We start from the raw sequence: 27,962 nt of genomic DNA, 5'->3' as shown, positions 1-27,962 counted from the left end.
CAGAATAGGGGCAACCAGCACAGGGGCCCAGTGGCACTCAAGCCCGTGGCATGCCCCAGGCACCCAGTCCCATCGCAAGCGGCTCTGCATGGCAACATCTGTTCGGCCAGCTGCGTGCCTGGAGCTGTGGGGCTCAGTGCGTTCACCAGGAGCCAAAGTGCAGCCATTCAAGTATGTCCATGGTCCTGGCCCCCCACCCCGCTCAGGACCGGCCAGCAGGGGGCTGCACTGGGTACAAAAACCCTGGCGGGTCGAGGAGGCGCCCTGGGTCCTTTCGCTCCTCGGTGACGAGCCAGTGGGGCACCTGGCAGGAGCGTGGGGCAATGCAGCTTGTGCTTCAGGTGGGGGCCCCATCAGCTGGTCCCCAGGGCACAGGGGCCATCAGCTGGCGGCTGGTCCCTAGGATAGAGGGCCCCATAGGCTAGTCCCCAGGGCAGAGGGGCCTTGTCTGTTGGCAGCTGAGTCCCAGGGCAGAGGGGCCCTGTCGGCTGGTCCCTGGGATGGAGGGACCCATCGTCTGGTCCCCAAGGCAGAGGGGCCCCATCAGCTCATTCCCGGGGCAGAGGGTCCCCATCAGTTGGCAGCTGCTCCCCAGGATGGAGAGTCCCTACTGGCTGGCGGCTGGTCCCGAGGATGGAAGGGCCCAATTGGCTGGTTCCTGGGGCAGAGGGGCTGTCGGTTGGCCCCAGAGCAGAGGTACCCTGGCAGCTGGCGGTTAGTCCCCAGGACGGAGGGGCCCCCTCAGCTGGCAGCTGGTCCCCGGGCTGGGACAGCGGGGGCCCCATTGGCTGGTGGCTGGCCCCCGGGGCAGAGGGGCCCTGTCGGCTGGGCCCCAGGGGCCCGCTCAGATGGAGGTCTCGTCGCTCCTGCTCAGTGATCAGACACAGACCAAGGGGAGGGGGAAACAAACACACAGACGTATGGTCATGAGCAGCTGGGCCGGGCCCCCGGCAGGCTGGCCAGGCGGGCGGCAGAGCCACATGGCGCGCATGTTAATGGAGGAAATTAAAGAACAGAAATCTGGGCGGTTGGGGGCGGGAGACAGAGAGGAGAGGGGGGGTTAGTGTGAGTGGAGAAGGCTGCGGAGGAGTTAGAGCAGGCGAGCGCCCCGGCAGAATCTTCCCCCACACCCTGAATCGGCTCTGCCCCCTTGCAGCCCCAAACTCCCAGCTTGGAGCACAGGGCCAAGCCCCTGGCCAGCTGCTCGGGCTGCGGCAGGCTCCCAGCGGCTGGGGACAGCTCGGCCCATCCTGTGACTCGCAGGGGGCGGCCAAACCCCACATGGAATTGGGGATGGGGGGAACTGAGACTCTGGCCCCACAGCCCAGTCCAGCACTTGGGACTCGCCCTGGTGGGGGGGGGCAGGATCCGGGCCCAGAGTGAGGGCAGAGCCATGGGGGCACTAGGATAGGGGAGGAGCCATCTGGGGAGGTGGAGCCTGGCTGGTTTGAATGGGCACATCACCTCCTGGGGTGATGGAGGTTGCTGCGGTGCTGGAGGGGGGGGGCGTGGGGGAGGGGAGGTTGGGGTGCCGAGGAAGCACTCTCACAGCCTCCCCCACAGCCAGATCCCAGGCAGGGCTGTGGCCCTGACTGCCCTGCAGGTGGGTGCCAGGAGGGGTCAGTGGCAGGCCAGGATAGTGGTCTGCCCCTGCCCTGCTGGATCCGGAGGGTCTCCAGGAAGCACCTTGGCAGCAAGCTCAGTCCCGGGCACCTACTCACTCGGAGCCGGAGGAGTCCTCATCCACCGTGCCAGCCTTAATGCTCATGGCGATGGGCATCACCCCGTTGAGCTGCTCCTGCAGCGTCTGGCGGGGGCGCGGAAGAACCCTGCCCCCCCGGCTGCCCTCGCTGCCCGTCGAAGAGCCACGCAATGCCACTGTGCCCGGCAGGGGGGCCGAGAGCTCGCTGGGTACAGGGCGGAGGCTGTTCTCGCTGATGGTAGGGAGGCACTTCTTCTTCAGGATCCCTGCGGGGGGAGTTGGGAGGGTGTGAGGCCGGGTGGAGGGAGATGGAGGGGGAGCCATGAGGCTGGGGCAGAAGGTGGAGCAGGCCCAGGCAGCTGGGGTGGGGACAGATGGGAGGCGCTGTGAGGCTGGGGCAGGGGGAGATGGGAGGGGCCGTGAGGCCGGGGTGGGGGGAGATGGGAGGGGCCATGAAGCCGGACGGGAACAGATGGGAGAGGCCGCGAGGCTGGGGCAGGGGTCAGATGGGAGAGGCTGTGAGGCCGGGGCGGGGGGAGATGGGAGAGGCCGTGAGGCCGGGTGGGAACAGATGGGAGGGGCCGTGAGGTTGGGGCAGGGGGGAGATGGGAGGGACCGTGAGGTTGGGGCAGGGGTCAGATGGGAGAGGCCGTGAGGCTGGGCAGAGGGAGATGGGAGGGGCTGTGAGGCCGGGGCGGGGGGAGATGGGAGGGGCCGTGAGGCTGGGTGGGAACAGATGGGAGGGGTCGTGAGGTGGGGCAGGGGGAGATGGGAGGGGCTTGCAGCCAGGGCGGGGGTGAGGGGTCCCTCCCGGTTCCTGTCCCAGGCAGGCGCCCTGTGCCGCGCTGCAGACAGAGGAATCACCCCATGGGAGCAGAGCCGGCCCATCCAGTCTGGGCTCCCACATCCTGCAGCCAGCAGGGCCAGAGCAGTTCCTGTAGCTTTGCCAGGCTCGCCTCACCTACAGCGCCTGCCTCTCTGCAGCATTGGTCAGCCCCAGCCTGGCAGGAGCCTGCGACCACCAGCTGCCACGCAGGTCCAGTGCCACCCAGCGAAGGGATGGAGAAGCCATGCCAGGCTCTGCCATGTCTATAGGGGAAGCTCTAAGGCCCCTCTAGCCCCTGGAGCGTCCCACCCCCACTCAGTAGTATCTAGGGTGACCAGACAGTAAGTGTGAAAAATCGGGACAGGGTGGGGGGTAATAGGAGTCTATATAAGAAAAAGACCCAAAAATTGTGACTGTCCCTATAAAATCGGGACATCTGGTCACCCTAGTAGTATCTGTGGAGGATCCATGCCCCGCACAGCACCCTCCCGCCAGCCTTGCAGTGCAGTGCTGGACCCCAACCCTGGGATGAGGGGGTGTTGGGTTCCCTGCTTACCTTTTTGGGGCTGGACAGTGGGGTTGGGTAGTGGAACCAGCACGTTCTTGTCCAGGGCCTCCCCGTTTTCCCTGGGTGCCTCTTCCGGGGGTCCCAGCCACACCTGCCCCACGACCGGCTCCACCCGCAGCGTCTCGGGGCCAGTGTGCCCGTCACTCTCGCTGGCCGTGGTCACAAACTCCCCCGGCCAGTAGGGCTTGCCGTGGGCAAGCAAATTATCCGCTGGGGGAAAGCACAGTGAGCTGGGGACCCCACAGCCAGCTCCCCACCACTCTGGGGCTGCTCCTGCTCACGCCGGGAAGGCGAAGGGAGGGCAGCACCCAGCGTGGGGCAGAAGCCCAGCATGGGGCAGGCACCTAATGTGGGGCAGGTGAGGGGAGGGTAGGCAAGGAGAGGGAAGCACCCTGCGAGGGTAAGGCAGGCACCCAGCGTGGGGCAAGCGAGGGGAGGGCAGGCACCTAACGTGGGGCAAGTGAGGGGAGGGCAGGTGAGGGGAGGACAGCACCCAGTGTGGGGGAGGTGAGGGGAGGGCAGCACCTGCCATGGGGCAGGCGAGGGAAGGGCAGGTGCCTGGCATGGGGCAAGCGAGAGACCAGCCAGGGCAGGTGTGGAAAGGTGCCAGCCAGGAGAGCAGGGTGCTGCCCAGCCCCACGGATTACCCGCCTCCCCTCCCAGAAAGGGGCTCCTGGGTGCTGACCCTCTGTGGGGGCTGCTCCCTCCCCTGCGGGCAGCCCCCAGGTCCCGACGTTACCTTTGGGGGCACTGTGTGGTGGCAGTTTCTCACTAGGGGGGCCCAGCAGGTTCTCCCAGCTGGGCTCCCCCGGGAACGCCTCATCCTCACTGTCTGAGGAGTGGGTGGAGGCGTAGGAGCCGCTCTGGTCGTCCTCCAGGGACAGGTCGCTGTCCGAGTCCGTGTCGTGCTCTGGGGCAGGGTCACATAAAGAGCTCAGCATGGTGCCCGCGCCCCCGCCCCTAGCCCCCAGCTCCCCACAGCAGGCCTCTGGCCTGCAGGGCCCCTCCCAGCCTAGGGCATAGCCGGGAGTTGGATCCTGGTGCCAGGCTCCAGACTCCCCTGTTCTGCCCCCGAGCCAATGGCCCCCCCCCCGGCATGGCAGCCACCAGAGGACACTGTTGCTAGCCACTCGCCCTGCGTCGCCCAGCAGAGGGCAGCACTGTTCCACCCCTCACCATTCGGCTGGTCCGTGGCCTCCAGGAAGTGGGTACCAGTGTCCGTCTGCCCACTGGGCACCTGGCAGCTCTTCAGCCCGGACTCCTCCCTGCAAAACACGGCCAGGACGCTAGAGCCACACAGTGTCCGGCCACACTGGGCTCTCGAGCCTGCCCCCCTCCGGGCCCAGCGCTGCCCCAGGGGAGCCCTGGCAGGGTGGGGGGGCCCTGGCAGGGCGGGTGGTACCTGAGCACAAAGGGGATGTAGCTGTGCTGGCTCTTGCCGGAGTGCACGGTGCTGTACAGGGAGCCCGTGGAGGCGCCGAAGGGCATGTGGTACAGCCGGCCGGCCACATATGTGTTGTTGCAGTTGTAGGCCTGGGGGTGGGGGGCAGAGAACAGGGGGGCGAACAGTGAGTCACTGCTTCCTCTGACACTTCCCACTCAGCGTGCTGCCCCTCCCCCAGCATGTCTGTCCTGGGGTCCTCCACCTCTACCAGTGCCCCTCACCCCTGACCCGCAGCCCCTGCCAGCCCAGCCCTGGTAAAGATGACGCCGCCCAGAACAGAGAGCCAGGCCGAGGCAGTTACTCCAGCTGTGAGGGGCTGGCACTTACCGCAGTCAGGGTGGATTTGGTGGTGAGCTCGGGGTCTGTGCTGTGCTTCTTGCTGCAGCTGAATTTCAGAGCCTTCCTCACGTCCTTGCTGAAGACGGTGCAGGCGAGGAAGATGAAGGGACCCTGAGGGAGGGCGCGAGGGGCAGGTCAGAGCCTGCCAGGGCTGAGCTCGGCCGGGGGGCCCAAATGGAGCTGGGGGGGTCCATGAGCCAGGCCCCCTGCCCTGATGTGCTGCCATGCTTTCTGCTGGGGGATGATGGCTCTGGGGGCAGGGGCCTGCACAGGGCTCCTCAACGAGGGGATCTCTGCGCCAGGCCCAGATCCCCCACAGCTGTCACAGCACAACCCCCTCAGCAATATGGTGTGAGGCCGGCTCTGGGCCAACAGGGCCACGCAGGGCTGCAGGGGCCTCCGGGCCATCTCTACTCAGGCTCAGCTCCTGGGCCAAACTGGGGAGACCCCTGCCCCCACTGGGGAAAAGGCCCCACCCATCCTGGGGGAAGGCCCCGCCCCCTGTCCTGCCGTACCTGGAGGCAGTTGAAGCCGGCAAAGAGGTAGTGGAAGAGGATGGAGTCGCTGTTGACGGAGAGCAGGGCCAGGAGCCATGTCACGCTAACCAGCAGCAGCACCAGGAATGCCGCCCGCAGCCCCGACCTGCGCCGGGCAGAGGGGTCAGGCCAGGCCAGAGATGCCAACCCCGCCTGTACTGACCCCTGCCCCACCCACACCAACTCCTCCCTCACCTACCCCCACACCAAACCCGCCTGTACCGACCCTGCCCCACCACACCAACTCTCTCCTCACCTTACCCCACACAACTCTTCCCTCACCTGCCCCCACAATCCACCCCGCCTGTACCGACCCCCCCCACCCATCACGACAACTCCTCCCTCACCTGCCCCCACATCCAACTCCTCTCTCACCTGCCCCCCACAACCAACCCCACCCGCACTGAACCCTTCCCCATCCACACCAATCCTCCCTCACCTGCCCCACAACCAACCCCGCCTGTACCGACGCCTCCCCCACCACACCAAACTCCTTCTCACCTGCCCCACACAACCCGCCCGCACTGACCCCTTCCCCACCACACCAACTCCTCTCTCACCTGCCCCCACCAAACCCCGGCCCGCACTGAACCTCCTTCCCCCCTACACCAACTTCCCCTCACCTGCCCCACACCACAACCCCGCCTGTACCGACCCTCCCCCACCCAACGCCAACTCTCTCTCTATACCTGCCCCACAGTCACCACCCCAGCCTGCACTGACCCCTTCCCCATTCCACACCAACTCCTCCCTCACCTGCCCCACACCAACCCCGCCCGCACTGACCCCTTCCCCATCCACACCAACTCCTCCCTCACCTGCCCCCACACCAACTCCTCTCTCACCTGCCCCCACACCAACCCCACCCGTGCCGACCCCTCCCCTGCCCATGCCTACACCGACTCTGCCCATGCCACCCCCTCCCCCACTCCCCCAGCAACCTCACCCATGCCAACCACTCCCCCGCCCACACCAACCCCGCCTGCACCGACCCTTTCCCTGCCCACCCCCACACCAACCCTCCCCTCCGAACTGCTGCCTACAGACCCCACTGCACAATACAGCCCCCTTCCCCACACAACACCCCACACCCACCCCTGCAGCACACACTGAGGGGGTAGGGGCTGTTCCCCCAGCAGAGCTTCCCCCCACAATAAACACCTCCCAGGTTCCCTCCCCCTGGGAGCGGCCCTCAGTCAGCACTTTCCGTGCTGCCCCACCAGCCAAGGCTGCCCAGCTCTGCCACAGTGTGCCAGGCACTAGGGAGGCGGGGGGAGGGGGAAGACTCACACTGGGCCCCTCTTCTCGAAGCCCCGCTCCTGGGCCAGGCAGGTGACTTTGGTGGCCAGGACATGGAGGAAGACGCTCGTCTACAGGGGGGAGAAGGTGCGTCAGAAGCTTGAGGCAGGGCCTGGGCCTCCCCACCCGCCCCTCCCCACAGTCTGCCCAAGTGGCCATAGTGCAGAGCCCAAGGCAGAAGGGGGGATGCGGCTGTGCCGGTATGAGCCACGGGAAGCAGCCCCCAGGTCAGAGCCCTGGTCTGGCTGGGCTGGGACACTTACAAGGAATCCATGGTAGGGGGGTTCCCTTCCTGGCCCCGCATGACAGGAGGAGTCTGGAGGCCAGTGGGAGGGAGAGCAGCAGATCTGCATGGCCCGGGCCTTTCCCTCGCCCCTCATGGCTCTCCCCAGCAGGGGACCTCAGCGGGGAAACTGAGGCACTGAGCAGCAAAGGGGCCTGTCCTAGGTCAAACAGAAAGTTAGTGGCAGGCCTGGGAAGAGAAACTTGGAGTCCTGGCTCCCAACCACCCTGCTCTAACCACTAGACACCCCCCCCGAGCAGGGATAGAATCCAGGAGTCCTGACTCCTAGTCCCCCACCACAACAAGAGTGAGTGTGTGTGGGGTGGGAGGTGCAGCCCACATGGGTGAGTGCCAAGTGCCCAGTGAGGGCGTGGGGGGGGGCAGCACGTGAAGTGTGGGTGCAGGTAATGAAGCTGGGGCTGTTCTGTGCAGGATCGACCAGCTGTGCCCGCAGGGGTGGTGGGGGCACCCAGGGCAAGTGCAATGATGTTTCGCGCCCTAAGTGAAACTTCCACCTTGCACCTCCCACCCTGAGCCCTGTGGCAGCCCTCTGCCCTGAGCGTGCCCCCCCCCCCCCGCGGCAGGCTCCCCCACTCGCCCTGAGGCACCTCCCCATACCGGCAGCTCCCCCCGCCCGGGGAGCGTATGGGCAGCTCCCGCCCAGCTCACCTCTGCTCCGCCTCCTCCCAACATGCCATCGCGCCTCCATTCTCCCGCTCTCCCAGGCTTGCGGCACCAATCAGCCTGTTTGGCGCGCAAGCCTGGGAGGGAAAAGCAGAGCGTAGGGCGTGCTTTCAGGGGAGAGGCAGAGCCAGAAGGTGAGCTGGGGCGACCGGTGGGAAGCTTGTCCCCTGCATCAGAGCGGCTCTAGGCATTTTGCCCACCCCAAGGCATGGCAGGCAGGCTGCCTTCGCCAGCTTGGCCTCGGAGGCCTGCGGGAGGTCCACCGAAGCCTGCTGCTGCCCTCGCGCGGACTGGCAGAGCGCCCCCAGTGGCTCTGCCGCTCCAAGCACGTGCTTGGCATTGGCTGATGCCTGGAGCCGCCCCTGCCTGTGTGCCCCTTCCCCTCCTTACTTGCTGAAGGTGTCCTATCCCCGTGGCCCCCCTACCCAGGTCTCTCCACCTAAAATGCCGAACGACGACCAGGGGGCCGAAGATCGGCCGCCGTGGTCGCTGCGCAGGAACCCGAAATGCCCCCCCAAATGCTAGCGGCCTAGCAATCGCCTAGTGGGTTGCACGGCACTGGGGGGCACCCCATGTGCGGCCCCTGCAACTGTTGAGTGTCAGCAAAGGTCTCTTTGACCCCGACTGCCAACAAAAAAGCGGGGAGTGTCACTGCAGTGAGTGGAGGGCAAAACCACTTGCAGGGTGCCTGGGTGAGCTGGGGAGATACCACTGCAGGAGGGGCGGCGGGTGCCTGGGCCAGCTGAGGGAGATACATACTGTCAGGGCCTGGGGAGAGAAGCATGCAGCGTTGGGGAGGTGTGTGTGAGGATAGCACTGCAGGGGGATTGGAGGTATGGGGCATACCACTGCAGGGGGATTGGGGGTACCTGGCTCAGCTGGGGAGATACCACTGCAGGGGATTAGGGGGGTGCCTGGCCTCAGCTGGGGAGATACCACTCATTTAGGAGACTGGGGTGTCTGCGTCAGCTAGGGGAGATTACCACTGAGGGGATGGTAGGGTGCCCGGGCCAGTTGAGGGGAAATACCACTGCAGGGGCCTTGGTGTGGGTGGCGGGCCAGACCAAAAGCTGCTGTTGGTCTTGCTGCCCTTTGATCCCCCTGTGTTCCCCAGCCCATGCACCTGAGCCTCCGAGACCCCACTGCCCCCATACGCACTGAGACGGCGAAGGCGATGGCCCAGCGAGCTCCAGACCAGTGTTCATTAGATGAGCAGCCACAGAATCGCCGCCTAGCTCGCAGCCTTCGTGTGTAGGGGCAACGTTTTGCAAAAACAAACAACACAGCTGTGTTAAATCTGAGTTTAACATTTCCGCGTACAGTTCTTCCTGATATAACATCTATCAGTCACTAACAGATTCTCAGGTGAATTAACAGGTTCTCCTTGATGTATACCTAATATTAAATGGGCTAATCGATACTTCAGTGCTATATGAACAGTTAGCAGTAGTCGGAGAAAATTTTCAAAATGTGGAAATGAGATGGAGCTATAATGATTTTTGTTGTTAACAAATACTTACATAGTTTACCATATCGGTATTATATAAACACACTGCAGTTAGCTTTGCTAACAATTACATGTGTCTAACATGACTTGACTTGTTTACTAAGTCGTCCTGTACTACTGAGCGTTAAAACACATGAAAAAAAGTCGAGTGCTAGTAAGCTGATATTGTCAAAACAGACTTGCTAGCAGGATGTTAAATAGTCTTGATTTCAAATTGTTTTCACTTCCATTGAATCTGCCTAAAGTATTGTCAATAATGAAGGAGAAGTAGAAAATTTGATTAGCTCGAAATCCTGCCCGGGAAGCTTGGTATGCATGCACAATCATTTCAACTCTTCCTTTCTTTCACTCCTAGAATGTGGCACAGATAGAAATGGTGAAAAATAGTTGGACCATGGATGTGTTCGTGTAACTAAGCATGTTGGATCACTTACTTTTTCTAAAATATTTTTAGAATGTTAGGCACACATTCATGAGAGCAGACTCTTCTCGCCTTCAACTCTGTGACTCTTCCAGCACTGAATACCTTCTCATAATAGAATGCTAAGTGAAATAGTGTTAAACATTAGGTTTGTAATAAACAAATATAATAGTAATGTTCTAGCCTCAATAAACATTGATCTTGGTATTTAGCACAAAAGGAAAAATGACATATAATCTGAATTATCTAGGAAGCATAAATCTGAATACCAATAGATAGAAGCAAAAATTGAACAACTGAGACATGTAAAAAAGAATATTTCAACAATGGAAGTACAAGACATTTTTACTGAAACGGGAGATTAGGTTTTCACGTTATTTCTGTTTAATAAAACATTCTTTGCAGGAGAGATTGAGTCATCCTTGTAACTTGTAAGATATAATATTTCAAATAGCCTTTCACTTTTCCTAAAGAGCCGTTGGTTGGTTTGTATTTATTATTTTAATTTTTGTATGAATTCCTGTTCACATCTTTTAGAATAGGCAGACACAAGAAACTAAAATTATTAAAACAAAATATATACACAGTTGAAAGAAATGGAAGTCACTTTGGATGTATTAAATAGCCATATTTATAACGCAGGATCTCAAAACTTTGTAGTGAAGGCAACAAGATAGGAGTGAGAAGCTTCTGTTTGCTGTTCTTCACTGATACCGAATAAATAATAAACTGAAACAAGGAGTCAGGGAATGAACACATGTATCCTGCCTCTCTGCCTCTCAATGACCCATTTTCAAAAAGTGAGGCCATACACCCTTGCTGCTTTGAGCAGAATCATGAAGATATCCCCCAATTTATTAGACTGATGAAGACACAGCACCCCCTCTTACAAATCATGTCTTAGAAAAAGTCCAATAATGGTTTTGGCCCTTAGCTTAAGAATATCCCATCTGGAGCCATGTGACCAGACTGTAAAATGTAGTGCAAGATAATATTCCAAAAACCAAGTTATTTTTTTTTATCATCATAAATAATACACAACAGGAGAGGATAATAATAACAAAAGATAACAGCATATGTTTACCTACACCGAGTAAAGCTTGCTTGCCAGCAATCTCCTCACCCATATAATGAGAACTGGTCAGGTAGCTCTACCCACGAGCTTTTGACTCTGACAGTATCTGAATTACTCCCTCTCTCTCCCGCGATCATGAAAGTGTGAACACGGTGTCCAATCACAGAAAAATGAAGGTCTTTACCATTTCAAAGTTCACTTATTCAAGGTTCCTATCCAAAATCTCACAATGGCATGTGACGCAGGCTCCACAACGTTGGTCAGAACATTGATGTTATATTTTTCTCCAGTGATGTCATTGTAGCACTACCACAGTGGACTTAGCTTTAACTGTCGTTGTACAACCAGGCAAGTGATTAAGCCTTGCTAGATTTCTGAGAACTTAGGAACTACTAGCCGATGACATCAAGTCCTATAGAGTCTATAAGAACCCAATACCACAGATACTCAAACAAATAGAGGAGACACGAGAGTGGTGATAAATTAATACAGAGGTATCTCTGTGGTCTTCTCAAGAGGATTCACCTGCTCTGTCTCTGAACAGGCAGCTCCCATTGATCACATGTAAAACATGTAATGTTCACATCTGATAGAACTGATCATAACCAACAATGAAATGAACAGGAGTACTTTGGCACCTTAAAGATAACAAATTTATTAGATAAGCTTTCATGGCCTAAACCCACTTCATCGCGATGATGCAAGTGGAAAAATACATAGAACACAACACAACAAACACACACAATGAAGAAATGAGTTTTTGCCATACTACTATAATGAAGAGAGTAATCAATTAGAGTGCTACTTAGACAGCAGAGAAAATTATTATTGTAGTGATAATCATGACTTAGGCTTCTTATACAATTCACTCTGTTACCAAAATGTTATCAAATCCTGATTCTAACAGAGCGAGCTTCCACTGTTTCTCCATACGCGTGGGTAAACTGTGCCACAAAGGCTAACGAGGTGGGATGAGACAGACAACAGTTTCTATGCTTCATGAGCTGCATTGATTTAGGTTTCTACTTTTATTGCAGCCCATGGGAACTAAGTAAGATTTTTGTTGGCTATATAATAGTCTCGTGTAAACTTGAAAGTGCTGTGAATGATCTGCCCGCGGTTGCTGTATTCAGTGTGATTGAAGACTGTTGCGGCAAGTGGGACACTAGTGTAACTTAGCCTTTCACATTATTATCCTGTGCATTACAGAATCTGGGTGTGACATTGTGAGAAAAGCGATGGCATGTATGCTACACGCCACTTTGCTAGCACTTTGGAATTCCTGATACCTTCAGCATGGTAGATCTTCTTTAAAAAACTTATTGATTAAAGTTGCTGGATATTTCTTCGCGCCTCTCTCTTTAGAGAGCCTCGTGTACATCTCTGCGACGCGCCATCACTGTCCACCCGCGGCAGCTCCCCCACTCCGCCCTGAGGCACCTCCCCCTACGGCAGCTCCCCCCGGCCCGGGGAGCCGTGTGGCAGCTCCCCGCCCCAGCTCACCTCTGCTCCGCCTCCTCCCCAAGCATGCCATCGCTGCTCCACTTCTCCCGCCTCCCAGGCTTGCGGCACCAATCAGCTGTTTGGCGCCGCAAGCCTGGGAGGGAGAGAAGCAGAGCGTAGTGGCGTGCTCAGGGGAGAAGGCAGAGCAGAGGTGAGCTGGGGTGGGGAGCTGTTCCCCTGCATGCAGGGGCGGCTCTAGGCATTTTGCCACCCCAAGCATGGCAGGCAGGCTGCCTTCGGCCAGCTTGCCTGCGGAGGCCTGCGGGAGGTCCACCGAAGCCTGCCTGCTGCCCTCGCGGCGACTGGCAGAGCGCCCCCAGTGGCTTGCCGCTCCAAGCACGTGCTTGGCATGCTGATGCCTGGAGCCGCCCCTGCCTGTGTGCCACCCTCCCCCTCCTTACTTGCTGCAGGTGTCCTTCCCCGTGCCCCCCTACCCCAGGTCTCTCCACCTAAATGCCGACGACGACCAGGGTGGCCGAAGATCCGGCCGCCGTGGTCGCTGCTGAAGGACCCGAAATGCCGCCCCCCAAATGCTAGCGGCCTAGCAGTCGCCTAGTGGGTTGCACCGGCCCTGGGGGCACCCCATGTGCGGCCCCTGCAACTGTGATGTCAGCAAAGGCTTTGACCCCGACTGCAACAAAACAAGCGGGGAGTGTCACTGCAGGGTGAGTGAGGGCAAAACCACTGCAGGGGTGCCTGGGTGAGCTGGGGGGAGATACCACTGCAGGGGGGCTGGCGGGGTGCCTGGGCCAGCTGAGGGGAGATACTACTGCAGGGGGCCTGGGGAGAGATAGCACTGCAGGTTGGGGAGGTGTGTGTGAGGATAGCACTGCAGGGGGATTGGAGGTATGGGGGGGCATACCACTGCAGGGGGATTGGGGGGGTACCTGGCTCAGCTGGGGGGAGATACCACTGCAGGGGGATAGGGGGGGTGCCTGGCTCAGCTGGGGGGAGATACCACTCTAGGGAGACTGGGGGGGTGTCTGGGTCAGCTAGGGGGAGATACCACTGCAGGGGGACTGGGAGGGTGCCCGGGCCAGTTGAGGGGAAATACCACTGCAGGGGGCCTTGGGTGGGTGTCGGGCCAGACCAAGCTGCTGTTGGTCTTGCTGCCCTTTGATCCTCCCTGTGTCTCCCCAGCCCCATGCACTAGCCTCCGAGACCCCCACTGCCCCCATACGCACTGAGACGGCGAAGGCGATGGGCCCAGCGAAGCTCCAGACCAGTGTGTCATAGATGGAGAGCCAACAGAAATCGGGGTTCCCGTAGCCCTCGGGGTCCAGCCCCACAGCCAGCCCTGTCAAGAGAGGAGCCACATGGCTCATCACATCCCATCCTGGCATGGTACTGAGGAGCCAGCAATCCACGAGCCCTCAGACTAGGAAGGATGCAATCAGTCTTTACTGAGTGCTTGGGAGTGGCTGCCGGCGTCAGTCTCACCCAGAACATCCATATCCCTGATCGCAAGATGACATCTAAGGGGTTGGATTGTGAGCCTGTGTGCCAGTGGGACCCAGCAGCCCGGAGAGATGTTAGCTAATGTGAAGGGCTGGGCTCCAAAGAAGAGGTGATGCCCTGCCCCTTGGGAGAGGTCCATGGATAGCGGACCTGCCACTGGAACGTCCCTACGTACCGTCAGCGAGAGGACAAAAGACATCTGTTCTCCCTCGTGCCTGTGAAGAGGAGTCAGGCAAGCGGATTTGCAGCTCAGAGCACATGGCAGGAGGGGGATCAAACCCCCAAACAAAAGAAACTTGGGATCTTTGTGCTGCTTGGATGCTGGGAGGCCAAGTGTTTCTAGGCATAAGCAAGAGCTGCCCAGCTGCTTGGCCTGGGTTAGCCCTAAAGGACACATACAGCTGGCTTCTCATAGAAGGCTCTATTACCTTTTGAAACTTCAGATTGGAACTCGTTTGTGTATCTGTTTCCTGCTGTACCCTCGACAGTAACCCTTGTAACCTTTTCCTAGCTAATAACTCTGTAGATAGTTTGTTAGAGGATTGGCTGCAAGCCTTGTCCTTGGGGTGAGATCTAAGGTGCAGCAGAGCAGAGGGAAGTGATTGGTCCTTTGGGACTGGGAGTGACCTGAACCTTGCTGTGATCTGTGGTGAGGGACCAGCTACCACAAAGGCCGGCTCACTGGGGTGGCAAGACAGAGGGGAATGCCCCAGGGGACTGTCCGTAACTCCAGAGGCATCCACACTAGATAACTGGTTGGTGAGGGCTCAGTACAGAACTCCCAGCCAGCATGGGGGGTGAGGGTGCCCTGCTCCTCCCAGCCTGCCGAGAGCACTCCCCTCCCTGCCTTGCCCAGCTGCTGACAGCGGAGACTGGGTGGGAGCAGACATAGCCCCAGCAGGGAGGCGGGGCAGCGCCGGGCTCACCTGTGATGAAGGCTGGCACACCCCAGCCCACCATGTAGTAGAAGCGCATGGGGCTGTGGTTGATGTCCCGCACCTCGCTCAGCATGCGGTAGAGGTGCAGTGCCTCCAGCAGGAGCCAGGCAAAGCTGCACATGTAGAAGAAGTGCAGCAGGATGGCAATCACGGTGCAGGCAAACTGCGGAGAGAGCCGGGCGTTAGGGAGTGGGGGGAGCCAGCACACCCGTGGAAAGGCCCCAGGACACCCCAGTTAGCGTGTGCCCCACAGGCTCTGGGGCGCCCTGCTGCCCCCCGCTGGGAGACTGCACACTGCAGGGCCTCCATGCCTGGGCTCAGCCAGAGCCACCAGGGCTCCATGCGGAGGCCCAGGGCCCAACTGCCGCCTGCACAAGAGTCACGAGGCCACTCAGCGCCCACCCCTGTGCCAGTCGTGCTGCTGGAGGGACCCAGGCTGGCCCAGCCCCCCCACACCCTGCCCACAGGCTCACGGGGATGTCGGCCTGGTTGATGCCCAGCAGGAAGACGAGTTCGGCGAGGAAGAGGGCAGCGGCAGTGTTCTTGCGGATGCTGTGCTGGTTGGTGTGCAGGGCCCGCAGGCCGGCCAGCACCAGGAAGGTGAGCAGGAGGCTGCCCAGCGTCACAGCCACGGAGGCGTAGGTGATGGTCTGCAGCGGCAAGATCTCCCCATTCTGGGGGGCAAAGGGGGGCTCGTTGGGCAGCAGCCAGGCACCACAGGACCCGACCCCCAACCAGCTCAGGGCTCAGAGATCACCATAGCCCCACCCTCTCTCACATGGAGCCTGCCCATGGCTCCATCTCCTTGGGGATGGGACTCCTCCACCTCTCACCCTTGACATTGTCTGCCTGGAGGATGGGCTCCTCCCCCCGTCACCTTTAACACTGTGACCCCGCCCATGGCTCCACCCCCTGTGGTGGGGCCCTGCCTGCTCACCTCTCTCCTGGAGATGTCCATCAGCACTGCAAAGCTGGTCATGTGGCTGCACTGGCAACTGACATGGCTCTGGTTCCTGAAGACCAGCTCGCAGCCCCTGGCCGACCAGCCGCCTGCCCCGCCAGGCCTGGGGAGCAGGAGAGCTGGAGTTGGGTGGGGGTCTGGGCTCGCAGGCCCTGTCCCCTCACCGGGATCCCCCAGAGCCCCCCCTCACAGGGGGCGGGCTGGGGGTGCTAGGCTCGGCTGGGGGTACTCACAGCATGGAGTGGTTCCAAAAGACGCAGATGGGCTTGGAGCGCTCCTCTGTCTCCAGCAGCCGGAACTGCACGGTAACAGGCTTCTCCAGCGCCTGCGGCCCCCGCTGCTCCTCGGCATGCACGCTGATGGTCACCACTGGCGTGTTGATGACGGGCCGTTTGGGGACCCTGTGGGAACAGCCAGGGCCGTGGGACCCAACACCATGCACCCCCCTCGCCATGGCCCCAGGACCTGTGTGCTCCGCCCCCCAGCAACCTGCCCCCGCACAGCTACCTGCCCCCCCGTCTGTGTCCCCTGTGCCTCTGCCCCCCTACAGCTGCCTGCACCCCGTGTCTTTGCTCCTCCCACTACCTGCCCCCGCCTGTGCCCCATGCCTCTGCCCCCCACAGCTACCTGCCCCTGCCTGCGTCCCTTGTGCTTCTCTTCCCTCCAGCTACCTGCCCCCGCCTGTGCCCCCTGTGCCTCTGCCCCCCACAACTACCTGCCCCGCCTGCACTCCTGTGCCACACCTACCTGCCCCCCCAGCTACCTGCCAGAGGAGGTTCCAGCCCAGTTCCCAGCCCAGTTCCCAGGAGGGCCAGGGAGACCAAGCTCCCCTGGGAACCCCGCAGGGGAGGGCCATGGCATGTTGGCTGAGGATAAACAGGGGCCTTCACTGCCTCTCACTGCCTGATTTCACACCATCATCTCCCCAACGTCCCCACGGCTCCTCTCCCCAGCGCCCCCCACTCTTGTACCGTGCACCTCCCAGCTCCTCTCCCCATCACCTGCCCCGGGCTCCTCACCCCAGCACCCGCCCCACCCCGGGATCCTTTCCCCAGCACTGTGGGTACCGCAGGCTCCGCTTGTCCGTATCGTAATGCTCCGGCAGCAGCCCTGCCAGCGTGCGGTAGATAATCACGCTCGCCACGGCCTGGCCCTCACTCAGGTCTGGATGCCTCTTGTGCCGAGTCACCAGCGACAGCTCCTCCTCCTCTGCAGAGCTGGGCGGCTGCTTGGCACTGCCCATAGGGGGGTCTGGAGGGAGAATCAGGGTAGGTGAGAGCTGGGCCAGACCTTGCTCCTGCGAGGGTAGCACAGACCCAGGCAAGGACCAGTCCCACCGCACTCCCTGCATTACAGGCCAGTGCTCGCAGAGAGCGCCAGGCTGTGCCATGTTCCCCCAGGGCTGCAGCGGCTCTAGGATTACAGCCCAGCCCTAGGCTCCCCCCAGCTCTGCCGGTGCCCCTCACTCCCAACCTCCTGCCTCCTCAATCCTAGCCCTGGTCTCCCCACAGCTCTGCCGGTGCCTCTCACTCCCAACCTGCCGTCTCCTCAATCCCAGCCCTGGTCTCCCCACAGCTCTGCTGGTGCCCCTCACTCCCGATCTACTACCCCTTCAATCCCAGCCCTGGGTTCCCCCCAGCCCTGCTGCTGCCCCTCACTCCCGACCTGCTGCCCCCTCAATCCCAGCCCTGGGCTCCCCACAGCTCTGCCGGTGCCCCTCACTCCCGACCTGCTGCCCCGTCAATTCCAGCCCAGGGCTCCCCCTCCAGTTCTCCCTCAATCCTCGGCTCCCCACAGGTGCTGCCCAGCTCCACCCCCTGCTGGCACTCCCGGTGGGGCACTGCCTCTGACTGACCTTTGCCCTCAGGCGCCCGGAAGACCGTTTCGGGGAGGATGATGGTGGTTTCCAGGTCCGTGGGCTTCTCGCCCCGCAGTGCCTCGTAGTGGGGCAGCTTGGCGCCAGCGAAGTTCCCCTTGTCCAGCCGCACTATGGAGATGACTGGCAGAGAGACCCCCCATGAGGGGCTGGGCCTGCCGAGGGCACAGCCGGCCTCCATCAAGCTCACCCCACCCTCCTGCCCATTCTGGCTCCCAGCTCGGCCCATCCGCTGCCTGGACCCAGACCCCAGCCACTGCCTGCTGCCAACCACCTGCACCACATGCAGGCCTCCCAGGCTGGGCAGCCAAGCCAACATATGGCCATGATTCTGGGAGCCCTGGAGACTCCCAGGTCCAGCCATGGGGGCGCCAAGTGCCCACCTTCCCCAGACTGGGGCTGCTCAGGAGCAGGCCCTGCGGGGGATAAGGCTGGGCTCCCTCACACACTAGGGCTCCCCTTCCGGCTCCTAGGCACAGCAGCCTGCACCCCCTGTGGAGCCAGTGCCAGCCGCGCCATGACGCACAAGCCAGGGGAGGTGCTCAGAGAGCCCCTTGCCCCGCCGGAGCCCATGAGCCGCCTGCTGCAGGGGCCTGGTTCTGGGGCCGGACAGGCCCCCCAGGGCGTAGTGCTTCGACAGCTGGTTGGTCTGCGGGGCCATGTCCCCACCCTGAGCCCAGGGCACTCTGCCAGGGCCAGGGAGCCCCAAGAAAGCTGAGCCCCAGCTGCTTCTGCCCATCCCTGAGCAGCCAGGGAGGGGGGAGTCCCAGGATAACACCCCCACCCCACCAGAGATAGGTGCACCCCCTACGGGCAGTGCCATGCCTGCAGATGGGGCTGGTCAGATCCATGTCCTCGTCCTGCCCCACGACCGGGCAGCAGCAGCTAGGGACAGCGCAGGGTGCAGTGGAGTCGGCCAGCCCAGCTCCACGCTCCTCAGCCCCACAACCCGGCCTCCGCCCAGCCCCACACTCCTCAGCCCCTCACCCGGCCTCTGCCCAGCCCCATGCTCCTCAGCCCCCCACCCGGCCTCCACCCGGCCCCACACTCCTCAGCCCCCCACCGGTCTCCCTGGCCCCTTCAGCTCCTGCCGTCACCGGCCATGTCAGGAGCTGGCTGGCCCTCTGCAGCGAACCCCCAGGCCCAGGACATTTGCAGCCCCCAGGCCCAGGACATTTGCCCACTCAGAGACAGCTCCCCCGTGCAGCGGCCAAGCCCCCACGCAGCGACCACGCCCTCACCGATATTGGGTGTGACGAGGGTGAAGGGGCTCAGGTAGGTCTGGCGCAGGTTCTGGCCCAGGGTGCTAGCGTAATCCTCGTAGCGCTTCAGCAGCCAGGCCGTCCCGCCTTCCGTCTGCTGGATCAGCTCCCAGTGGCGCTTGTTGCTGGGATCCAGCAGGGCACTGCCCACCCGCAGCAGGTTCTGCCAGGGGGGCACCATGAGCACGGGGCCCTGCTGAGCCGACACACGGGGCACCCCCGGGTCAGCGTCCAGAGCACAGGCCTAGCTAGGCACTGCGGCAGGCTCGTCACCATGGTGACTGAGCGCCTGGGTCCCATCCCTCTGGGGTTGAGCCAAGGTCGCGGTTCGGGTCTCAGTGGGGCCATCTGGGGATCCAGCCCCATGGCTCTGATGCTGGCGCCCAGCACCGTGGGGTCAGGGTGTCTGGGGACCTGCTCGACCTGTAGGACTTGCTTGCCCCTGGGGGACCCGCCCAACCCTGTAGGACCCACCCAACCCTGTGGGTTCTGCCTGCCCCATCTCCCCTGCCAGGCGTTTTGCTTGTGGGTGTGAGGGAGAATCACCTGCCCCAGGCCACAAGAGCCCCAGGAATCCCCTGGGCAGCCTGCACCAAGCGACACTGGGGCCCTACATCCTTCCCATCAGCCCCTGCCCATGCACATGCCACCAGCCATGCCCGGCCTGTGTCCTGTAAGGCGTCATCGAGCCACCCAGCTACCCTGTGCCCATACTCAGGGGCAGCCCGGACAGGCCTGGCAGTGCTCAGATTCTTTCCCAGATTCCCGTGCCAGCTGCTTTGCACAGGGTCAGTCTCCAGCTTGCCCCATGGGGCACATGTGTGACCCCAGCAGGGGAGCGTCCTCTGATCACAACAAGCCCCCCCTGCCCAGGAGCCAAGGTCCCTCCCTCTCTAGGCAATGCCATCTGAAGCCCCCACCCCTGTGCCTGCCCAGCAGGGCTTCCCTGCGCCACCCCAGCTGCTTTCCCGACCCGCTAGCACCTCGGTGAAGTGGACGTCCTGTGTGGCGGCCAGGCCAAAGCCCTGTTGGTGGCTCTCGTGCTGCAGGAGGCGGGTGCAGAGCTGGTACGCCACCCGCACATCACTGCCGAAGTAGCTGGTTGTGTGCTGGGTGGCATTGTGCAGCTGCAGGGCCGCCCACTGCACCAGCCCTGGGTCCAGAAGCGACTCGTTCCGCAGCAGCCGCTCCGCCTGCGCCAGGCAAGGCAGTCATCAGTGCTGGGCACCGGAAGCGGTACAGGGCCATGAGGGGCCTCAGACCAAACATGGCCTGAGAGGCTCAGGGCCGGGCACTGGGGAGGTTGTGGGGGGGCCCTCAGACTGAATACGGCCTGGGGGCTCAGGGCTGGGGCATTGGGGAGGCAGGAGGAGCCTCAGACTGCATACAGCCTGGGGGCTCAGGGCTGGGGCACTGGGGAGGCGGGGGGGGGACCTCAGACTGAATACAGCCTGGGGCCTCAGGGCTGGGGCCCTGGGGAGGCAGGCGGCCTCAGACTGAATACGGCCTGGGGGCTCAAGGCTGGGGCACTGGGGAGGCAGAGAGACCGAGGCTGACTGCAGCCTGGGAGCTTCAGCACTAGGTACCTGGGGGGACACAGGGGCATGAGGGGCCTCAGACCGAACGTGGCCTGGGGGGCTCAGGGCCGGGCACCAGGAAGGCAGGGGAGTCCCAGACCGAATGCAGCCTGGGCTGGGGAGAGGGCTCATGGCTGAGGTCCCACTGCCTTTGGAGCCTAGCTCTCATGATGCCCTCTCTAAAGGATGGGACTGGTCAAATTGTGGGAAATTGGCTGCCTTGCCCACTGCCCTGTCTCCTGGGGAAGGGCAGCCAGTCAGAGCTGCTGCAGGAAGGCCTGATACCCTTGCACACAGGGAGCTAAACAGCCCAGCAGGTAAGGACCTTCCCCACAGTGAGTGACAGGGCAACTCCTCGGCCCCCTGCACACTTGTCCTGGGCAGAGGCAGAGGGGGGTGAAAACCCCTGAAGACACTGCTGGCCTGGACGGGGAGGGGAGCCCCCAGCACTCCCAGCCTGGGAGAGGTGAAGCCTGAGGGGGACTGGGGACAGAACTAGGTGGCCAGGATGAAGTGTGGGGGACGGTAAGGGGAGCCTGGCAGCACCGATGGTCCCTGCGCTGAGGCTCGCTCAGAGCACAACACGACCTCATCCAAAGCGCCTGGTGCTGGGAGGCCAGCTCCTGTGGCAATGACATCTGGGGCTGCCCATACAGGGTGCACCACCCCCAGCATGCACTGCTGCACCACACCCCAGGCCTCACCTCTCCAGGTGGAGCAGTGCATGCTGAGGCCCCCTGGAGTCACAGCCAGGGTGCTGGGAGCTGCCCAGGGGCCCTGGCAGGGCTGGGTCTGGGCTCTCCGGCTCTGAGGGTGCTGGGCAGATGCCACTTACCAGGCTCCGGAGCTGGGCGAAGGGCAGCGAGGTGCAGTTGAAGAGGTTGGGAGCCAGCCAGCCCTTGTGTTCGTCACAGTGTCGCACGGCGGTGCCTGCGGGAAGAGAGCAGGGGTCACTGCGGACCGCCCAGGCCCTGCCGCCAGCGAGTTGGCACCGTCCCACGCCTCCGGGTCCTGGGCAGGCGGGCACAGGGCAGCGCGCTGCAGCCGTGTCATGAGAGCACATCGAGCATTGTCTCCCATCAAAGCAGCACATAGTTACCGAAAGATCCTCGGGGGCAGGGCGACGCAGCGGGAAGCCCAAAGCGGGTGCGGGGCCACCAGATGTTGGCTTCGATTGCACGGGGGCAGCTGTCGTAGTTCACTGCACAGCAAAGAGGCGAATCAGAGCGACAGCCCAGGGGTATCCAGGCAGGTGCCCCCAGCTGGGCAGGTCCAGGGGCCAGCTTAACGCAGTGTGTTCAGGGGAGCCCTGGTTGGGGGGCACATGGGCCACAGGACAGCCCCGAGTTGGGGGGCTGCTATCACAGACCTTGCCTGGACAAGGGCCTGCCGGGGGGTGGGCAGGCAGCGGGGTCCATGGGGAGTCTGGGGGGATGAGACATTACCCAGGGCCGTGGGCCACACCCTGGCTGGGAGACCTTGGCAGCCGGTGGCCCAGGCACCCTGTAGCGAGGCGGTGTGGCTCCCCTCCTCCACTGGGAGGGTTGAGCCCCGTCCATCTTCCCCCAGGGCGGAACTTCCGGGCAGAAGCCCCGCCCCTCAAAGGGTCAGGCGGCGACCCGGAAGTATAAAAGCCGGGCGCCGGCCTTCAGATGGAGCTCAGCAGCCAGCGAGAGCAGACGTGCCGGACGACCCTCGTCGCTGGGAGGCTGCCGAGCTCCGAGACCGGGACCAGGCCTTGCTGGAACCGACCCGCTGCAACCACGACCCTGAGCTGTGGGCACTACCACCGCTTCCCAGCCCCAACTACGGCCTGGAGGAGCCTCCGGACCAGACCTGGCCCAGCTACCCAGAGGTACTACCGGATCTACCCCTACTTGACGGGGCAGACTGGGAGGGCCCATGACGGCGACACACGACCCGGTCGGACCAGTAGGACGAAGGGGAATGGAAAGTAAGCCCGGGGGCGGCTGACCACAGTCAACTGCAGAAAGGCCCGATGCCCGAGTGACCGTGTGTGTCGGTCAGGATCCCCACTGACCGCGCGTGTCAGTGAGTGTTCGGCTAGGATCCCCCGTAATCACTCTGTCAGTGTGTTTCGGGCTGGAGCCCCCTGACTTGCCACTAAGCGGCGACGGCCGGCTACTAGGCCCTGGGCTAACGGCAGAGGAGTGGGTGGGCCCTGCGTTCCCCCTCCACCGTAGCCGGGTGGCCAGTATCCCCCTTCGCCCCCACAGCTACTATTTGTTTGTTGCTCGCCCTGCCCCAAAGGCCCAGAGCCCCCTGACTGTGTGTTGCTCGCCCTGCCCCAAAGGGCCAAGAGCCCCTCCTCTGACTTGTGTGTTGCCGCCTGCCCAAAGGCCAGAGCCTAGTGCACTGTGGTTCGCGTGCCCACCTGCGCCAAGGCAGGGCCCCACTGAACTTCTGCCGTGCCTACATTTAAGTCCACTCCACAGGACCGACCCCAGACGTGGACGTGGACCCGAAGGACAGGACCCGTGAGAATCAGGACGAGGCCCGTGTGGCTCCCTCCTCCACAGGGAGGTTCGAGCCCGCTTCCCTTCGTCCAACACTCCCTTCGCCAACGTGGGAGGGGCAGAAGGGTCCACACGTTCAGGGGCTCAGCGTCTGTCAGCCTGCTGATACTGACAGCTCCACCACTCACCCAGGGCAGGGCAAGACTATCCACTAGACTCCACCTCACAGCAATCTCCTTATTTCCTGCTGGGGGCGCGTGCCCCCCACATGCCCCCAGTTGCAATCCTGTGTCCTGGCCATGCCCCCCCTGGCATCCTGAGTGTGGGCCCTGCCGGCTTGGGGACCGCGTCCCGCCTCATGCTGCTGGGTTGTGTCCCGCCACCTCTCCTCAGGGCTGTGCCGCTATGCCCTGGGGACAGGTCCACACTCGCCCATGGGGCGGTCCGTGCCGCTGCCCTGGGGCCCGTGTCCTCGCTATGCCCTGGGACCGCATCCCGCTGTGCCCTGGGGGCTGGCCTCACCTCGCCCTGGGTGCCAAGTCCATGCCCTGCCCTGGGCCGCGTGTGCTCCTAATGCCCTGGGGACCGCATCCCGCTGTGCCCTCGGGGCTGCACCCATTGTGCCCTGGTGGCCGGTCCCTGCTGTGCCCTGGGGACTGCGTCCTCCTATGCCCTCGGGGCTGCACCCATTGTGCCCTGGGGGCTGGGCCCTGCCATGCCCTGGGGACCATGTCCTCCTATGCCCTGGGGGCTGCACCCACTGTGCCCTGCCCAGGGGGCCAGTCCCAGCCATGCCCTGTGGATCAGATCCCGCTATGCCCTGGGGGCTGGTCCCTGCCATGCCCTGGGGACCACGTCCTCCTATGCCCTCGGGGCTGCACCCATTGTGCCCTGGCGGCTGGTCCCTGCCGTGCCATGGGGGCTTGGCCAACCTTCGCAGCCATTGGTGGTGACCTCAGCAAAGGGGTTATCACAGCGGTCGCAGCGTCGCCCGATGACGCCTGGCTTGCACTGGCACTGCCCTGTCTCAGGGTCACAGAGCCGCGCCAGGGAGCCCGTGGGGTAGCAGTCGCACAGCAGGCAGGAGTCGCTGGCCAGCGGGCGGTAGTGATTCTCCTGGGGGGGCAGAACACAGGATGTTAGCCCCAGAGAGCAGCTGGCAGCCCTTGGCAGACAAACTCCAACTATCGATCAGGCAGCCCACAGGCCGCTGCAGGGCCAGAGCCACCCACTGCTCCCCACCCCATGGGGTTCCTCTTGGTGGAGGGAGAGTACAACGCTCACCCAACCAGCTAAGCCTGCTGGCAGGACCTAGCTAGTGCCATGGGAGAGGGGGGCTGATTCGCTGAGACAGGCCAAAGTGTGCTCATGCATGGACCCCCATGCAGCCAGCAGGCACTGCCACCGACCATGTCCCACTGCCAGCCCAAGGCCATGGGCAGAGCCATTCCATGGGGCAGGTACCACCAGAGCCCAGCAGCCCAGCCCCACCTGCCCACATCCAAGGCTGCAGAGGGCAAAAAACCTCACAATCCACCTGGGCCCTCAAACTGCCTCATGGGAACCCCTTGTCCCAGTGCTGCTCAGCTCCAGGTCCCTGCTGGAGCCCTTCTGGGAACCCGGCGTGGGGTTGGGACATAGGGCCCAGAGCCGAGCAGGGGGGCAGGGGATGGGCAGCACAGCCAGACTGCAGCAGGGGGCTGATGGGAGGGGCAGAAGGAGCCGAAAGCCCTGGAGCTAAGCTCTGGGTCCCTGGCACCGCCCAGCAATGGTCTCTCCCCCCAGCTGACCCAGGCACCCCCCCAGTCCTCCTGCAGTGGTATCGCCCTCACTCACCCTGCAGCGACACTCCCCGCTTGTTTTGTTGCAGTCGGGGTCGAAGCCTTTGCTGACGTCACAGTTGCAGGGGCCGCACATGGGGTGCCCCCACCACCCCCGCGGGCATGGCTGGTCGATCCTGCACAGACCAGCCCCAGCTTCGTTACCTGCACCCACACTGCACACGCTGCCCCCCCTACACCCTCACTGGGCACCCGGCACTCACCCGTGTGGGCTGCACCTCCCCCCCCAAAAAACTCTGGGCACTGCTCCCACACACGCCTAGCACGCTCACTGCATACGCACAGCACACACAATGCCCCCCACATGCTACCAGACACCAGGCACACACTGTCTGGCCCTGCCTAGCACGCACCCCCAACGCACACCCAGTGTACACCTACACTGCACACACACACTCACTGCCTACATCTGCACTGCACACATACCCAGCACACACCTGCACTGCACACACACACTCACTGTGCACATGCACACACATACACAATCACTGCGTAACCTGGACTGCATGCACACCTGCTGTGTACACCTGCACTGCACACAGACACACTGCGTACACCTGCACTATACACACACACACACACAATCACTGAGTACACCCACATGCCATGCACACACACATACTGCATAAATCTCTACTATGTGCACACACAGCATACATGTGCAGTGCAAACACACACTCACTGAGTACACCTGTATGGCACACACACTGCATATGCCTGTACACACATCATGAGTGTACACTTACACTGCACACATATATTCACTGAATACACCTGCATGGGGCATGCACACTCACACATTCACTCCATACCTCTGCACTGCACACATGTGCATATACACATATAGTGTACATCCACATGGTGCTCTCTCACACACATACACACTGCATACAGCTGCACAGAACACCCACAGAGTTAGGGTGACCAGACAGCAAGTATGAAAAATCGAGACAGGAGGTGGGGGGTAATAGGCACCTATATAAGACAAAGCCCCAAATATCAGGACTGTCCCTATAAAATCAGGACATCTAGTCACCTTACACAAAGCACACACCTGCACTGCATGCACACTCACTGCCTACACTCCCACACTGCACACCCAGTACTATGCCCACACAGGGCACACCTGCACTGCAGACACTCCCCTGCCCCCTACACACACACATACGTCCCGGCATCTCACTTGTTTTCGCAGTAGGGGCCGAAGTAGGTGGGGGGACACTCGCAGGTGTAGCCGTGCGGGGCGCTGGGCTTGTGAGTGCACGTGGCCTGGTGCTCACAGGGATTGAGGGCACACACGTGGGCACAGCTGTCTCCATAATAACCTGAGGCAGGAAGGAAGGAACGCCTGGGGGTTCAGTGTCCCAATGCCCCAGGCCGGGGCTCCCACGGCCGCCCGCCTCTGCTAGCTGAGGATGAGTGATGCTCCGAGCGTGCGGCACCAGAGTCAGGGCGGCCTTGTCCCCAGCTGTTCTCCAGGGGGCTGGCCAGCCTTGGGGTGCCCTCGCATGTGATCAGTCCCAGAGCTGCTGGCCTGAGCTCCCCACAGCTCCCTAGCCTGGCTGAGATGTGCCCCGCTGATCCCAAGGGGCTCCTGGGGGCTGTACTGGGGGCAGCAAATAACCCTGAAGCTGGACATGGGGCAGAGCCGATCCTGTGCACAGAGATTGCCAGGCAGCGCATGACCCCCCTGCACCCACCCACCCAGATCCTGGCCCCTCACCTGGGTCACAACTGCAGGAGAAGCTGTCCCAGTCATCATTGCAGTAACTGTTGGCCGGGCAGGGGCTGGAGTCACAGGGGTCAGGGACACTGCAGCCACGCTCCACGTTCACCTGCTCTGCCTGGTTCATGTTCAGGGCCACAGCACTGGCCGCTGTCTCACCGACGCGTACCCCCTGCCAGGGCACAAGGGGCCCCGGTGAGCCTGGCATTGGCCCCGCCCCCCTCTGCTCCCCTCAGAGCAGGCCCACAGCCCCACCGAGAATCAGCCCAAAGCGCCCCCCCCAAAGAATGGACCCACAGCCCCACTGAGAATGGGCCCACAGCCCCACCGAGAATCAGCCCAGAGCGCTCCCCCAAGAATGGGCCCACAGGCCTCCCCAGAATAGGCCCGGAGCACTCATGAGAAAGAGCCTGGAGCCCCCTCCGAGAATGGGCCCAGAGCCCCGCGTGGCAGCCCCGCGGCAGGGGGCTGGGTTCCCCCATTAGTCCCCTTGTTTGCATGTTTCATGCTGTGCCACAGACCCAACAGCCCAGGGATGGAAACTGGCCCCCAAGGGCCAGTCTGTGACAGTCTGTAGCTGCCTGGACTGGCCACTAGAGGGCGCCATAGTCTCACCCTGGGACCCTGGAAGTGCCCATTATCCGAGGGGGCAGCAGTGTGGCTGCCTGAGAGCGGGGGTTGTAGGTCTGGCCCTGGTGCTGCCATTACCTGTTCTCCCCCACCCACCACCCCAGCACCAGGTCCCAGCCAGATGGGCCCATCCCCCCAGCTGGGACTCAGACGAGGGTGCAACCCCCACAGCACCCCCGATACCTGCATGCAGCCACGGAATCCCTGCTCCACCTGGCCCCCCGCGCCCGCCACGCCGCCCACGGTCAGGTTCCTCAGCTTCAGCCCCTGCAGCTCGCTGCTGGGGACCTCCAGCACCTGCAGAGAGACTGGTGAGCACTGGGCCCTGCAGAGCTCAGGGGAGCCCAGGGCTGGGATAGCAGGGGCAGCAGGTCGGGAGTGAGGGGCACCAGTGGAGCTAGGAGGGAGCCCAGAGCTGGGATAGCAGGGCAGGGGCTGTAGGGCGGGATGGAGGGGCACTGGCAGAGCTGGGGGGTGGGGGGAGCCCAGGTGGGTAGCAGGGGCTGCGGGTCGGGAGTGAGGGGCGCAGGAAAGCCCAGGGGTGGGTAGCAGGGGGCTGCGGATCAGGAATGAGAGGCGCTGGTGGAGCAGGGAGCCCAGGGGTTGGTGGTAGCCAGGGGCTGCGGGAGGGAGAGGGGCGCTGGTGGAGCAAGGGAGCCCAGTGGTGGGGTAGCAGGGGGCTGCAGTTGTCGGCGAATGAGGGACACTGGTTGGAGCAGGAGCCCAGGGTGTGGTAGCAGGGGGACTGCGGGTCGGAATGAGGGACACTGGTGGAGCAGGCGAAGCCAGGGGGTGGGGGTAACAGGGGGCTGCGGGTCGGGAATGAGGACGCGGCTGGAGCAGGGAGCCCAGGGGTGGGCAGCAGGGGGCTGCGGGTCGGAGTGGAGGACGCTGGTGGAGCAAGGAGCCCGAGGTGTGGGTAGCAGGGGGCTGCGGGTCGGGGAATGAGGACACTGGTGGAGCAGGAAGCCCAGGGGTGGCGGTAGCAGTGGGGTGCGGGTCGGGAAATGAGGGACGCTTGGTGGAGCA

The 27,962-nt window shown here is 62.3% G+C and overlaps 1 protein-coding gene across 1 annotated transcript in view; it reads right to left on the bottom strand.

Moving 5' to 3' along the window:
* The window catches only part of CELSR2 (cadherin EGF LAG seven-pass G-type receptor 2), a 68,461-nt gene continuing 40,499 nt past the window's right edge, over window positions 1–27,962 (bottom strand). Inside the window, exons 10-34 of the mRNA XM_075064716.1 lie at window positions 27,117–27,368; window positions 26,301–26,475; window positions 25,761–25,902; window positions 24,573–24,693; window positions 23,669–23,852; window positions 21,359–21,460; window positions 21,095–21,189; window positions 19,666–19,875; window positions 18,662–18,845; window positions 17,400–17,543; window positions 16,612–16,795; window positions 15,778–15,945; window positions 15,521–15,647; window positions 15,057–15,257; window positions 14,572–14,746; window positions 13,372–13,484; window positions 6,706–6,785; window positions 5,395–5,521; window positions 4,868–4,990; window positions 4,499–4,629; window positions 4,273–4,361; window positions 3,836–4,006; window positions 3,085–3,306; window positions 1,722–1,968; window positions 1–495 (exon numbers count right to left, since the gene is read on the bottom strand). Coding sequence (XP_074920817.1) covers window positions 354–495; window positions 1,722–1,968; window positions 3,085–3,306; window positions 3,836–4,006; window positions 4,273–4,361; window positions 4,499–4,629; window positions 4,868–4,990; window positions 5,395–5,521; window positions 6,706–6,785; window positions 13,372–13,484; window positions 14,572–14,746; window positions 15,057–15,257; window positions 15,521–15,647; window positions 15,778–15,945; window positions 16,612–16,795; window positions 17,400–17,543; window positions 18,662–18,845; window positions 19,666–19,875; window positions 21,095–21,189; window positions 21,359–21,460; window positions 23,669–23,852; window positions 24,573–24,693; window positions 25,761–25,902; window positions 26,301–26,475; window positions 27,117–27,368 — 3,909 coding nt within the window. The 3' untranslated portion in view covers window positions 1–353. The remainder of the gene's footprint in view (window positions 496–1,721; window positions 1,969–3,084; window positions 3,307–3,835; window positions 4,007–4,272; window positions 4,362–4,498; window positions 4,630–4,867; window positions 4,991–5,394; window positions 5,522–6,705; window positions 6,786–13,371; window positions 13,485–14,571; window positions 14,747–15,056; window positions 15,258–15,520; window positions 15,648–15,777; window positions 15,946–16,611; window positions 16,796–17,399; window positions 17,544–18,661; window positions 18,846–19,665; window positions 19,876–21,094; window positions 21,190–21,358; window positions 21,461–23,668; window positions 23,853–24,572; window positions 24,694–25,760; window positions 25,903–26,300; window positions 26,476–27,116; window positions 27,369–27,962) is intronic.

The sequence above is a fragment of the Chelonoidis abingdonii genome, chromosome 4, assembly GCF_003597395.2.
Source record: "Chelonoidis abingdonii isolate Lonesome George chromosome 4, CheloAbing_2.0, whole genome shotgun sequence".
In the NCBI taxonomy this organism is placed as follows: Eukaryota; Metazoa; Chordata; order Testudines; family Testudinidae; genus Chelonoidis; species Chelonoidis abingdonii.
This window is presented reverse-complemented; position numbering and strand designations above follow the sequence as displayed.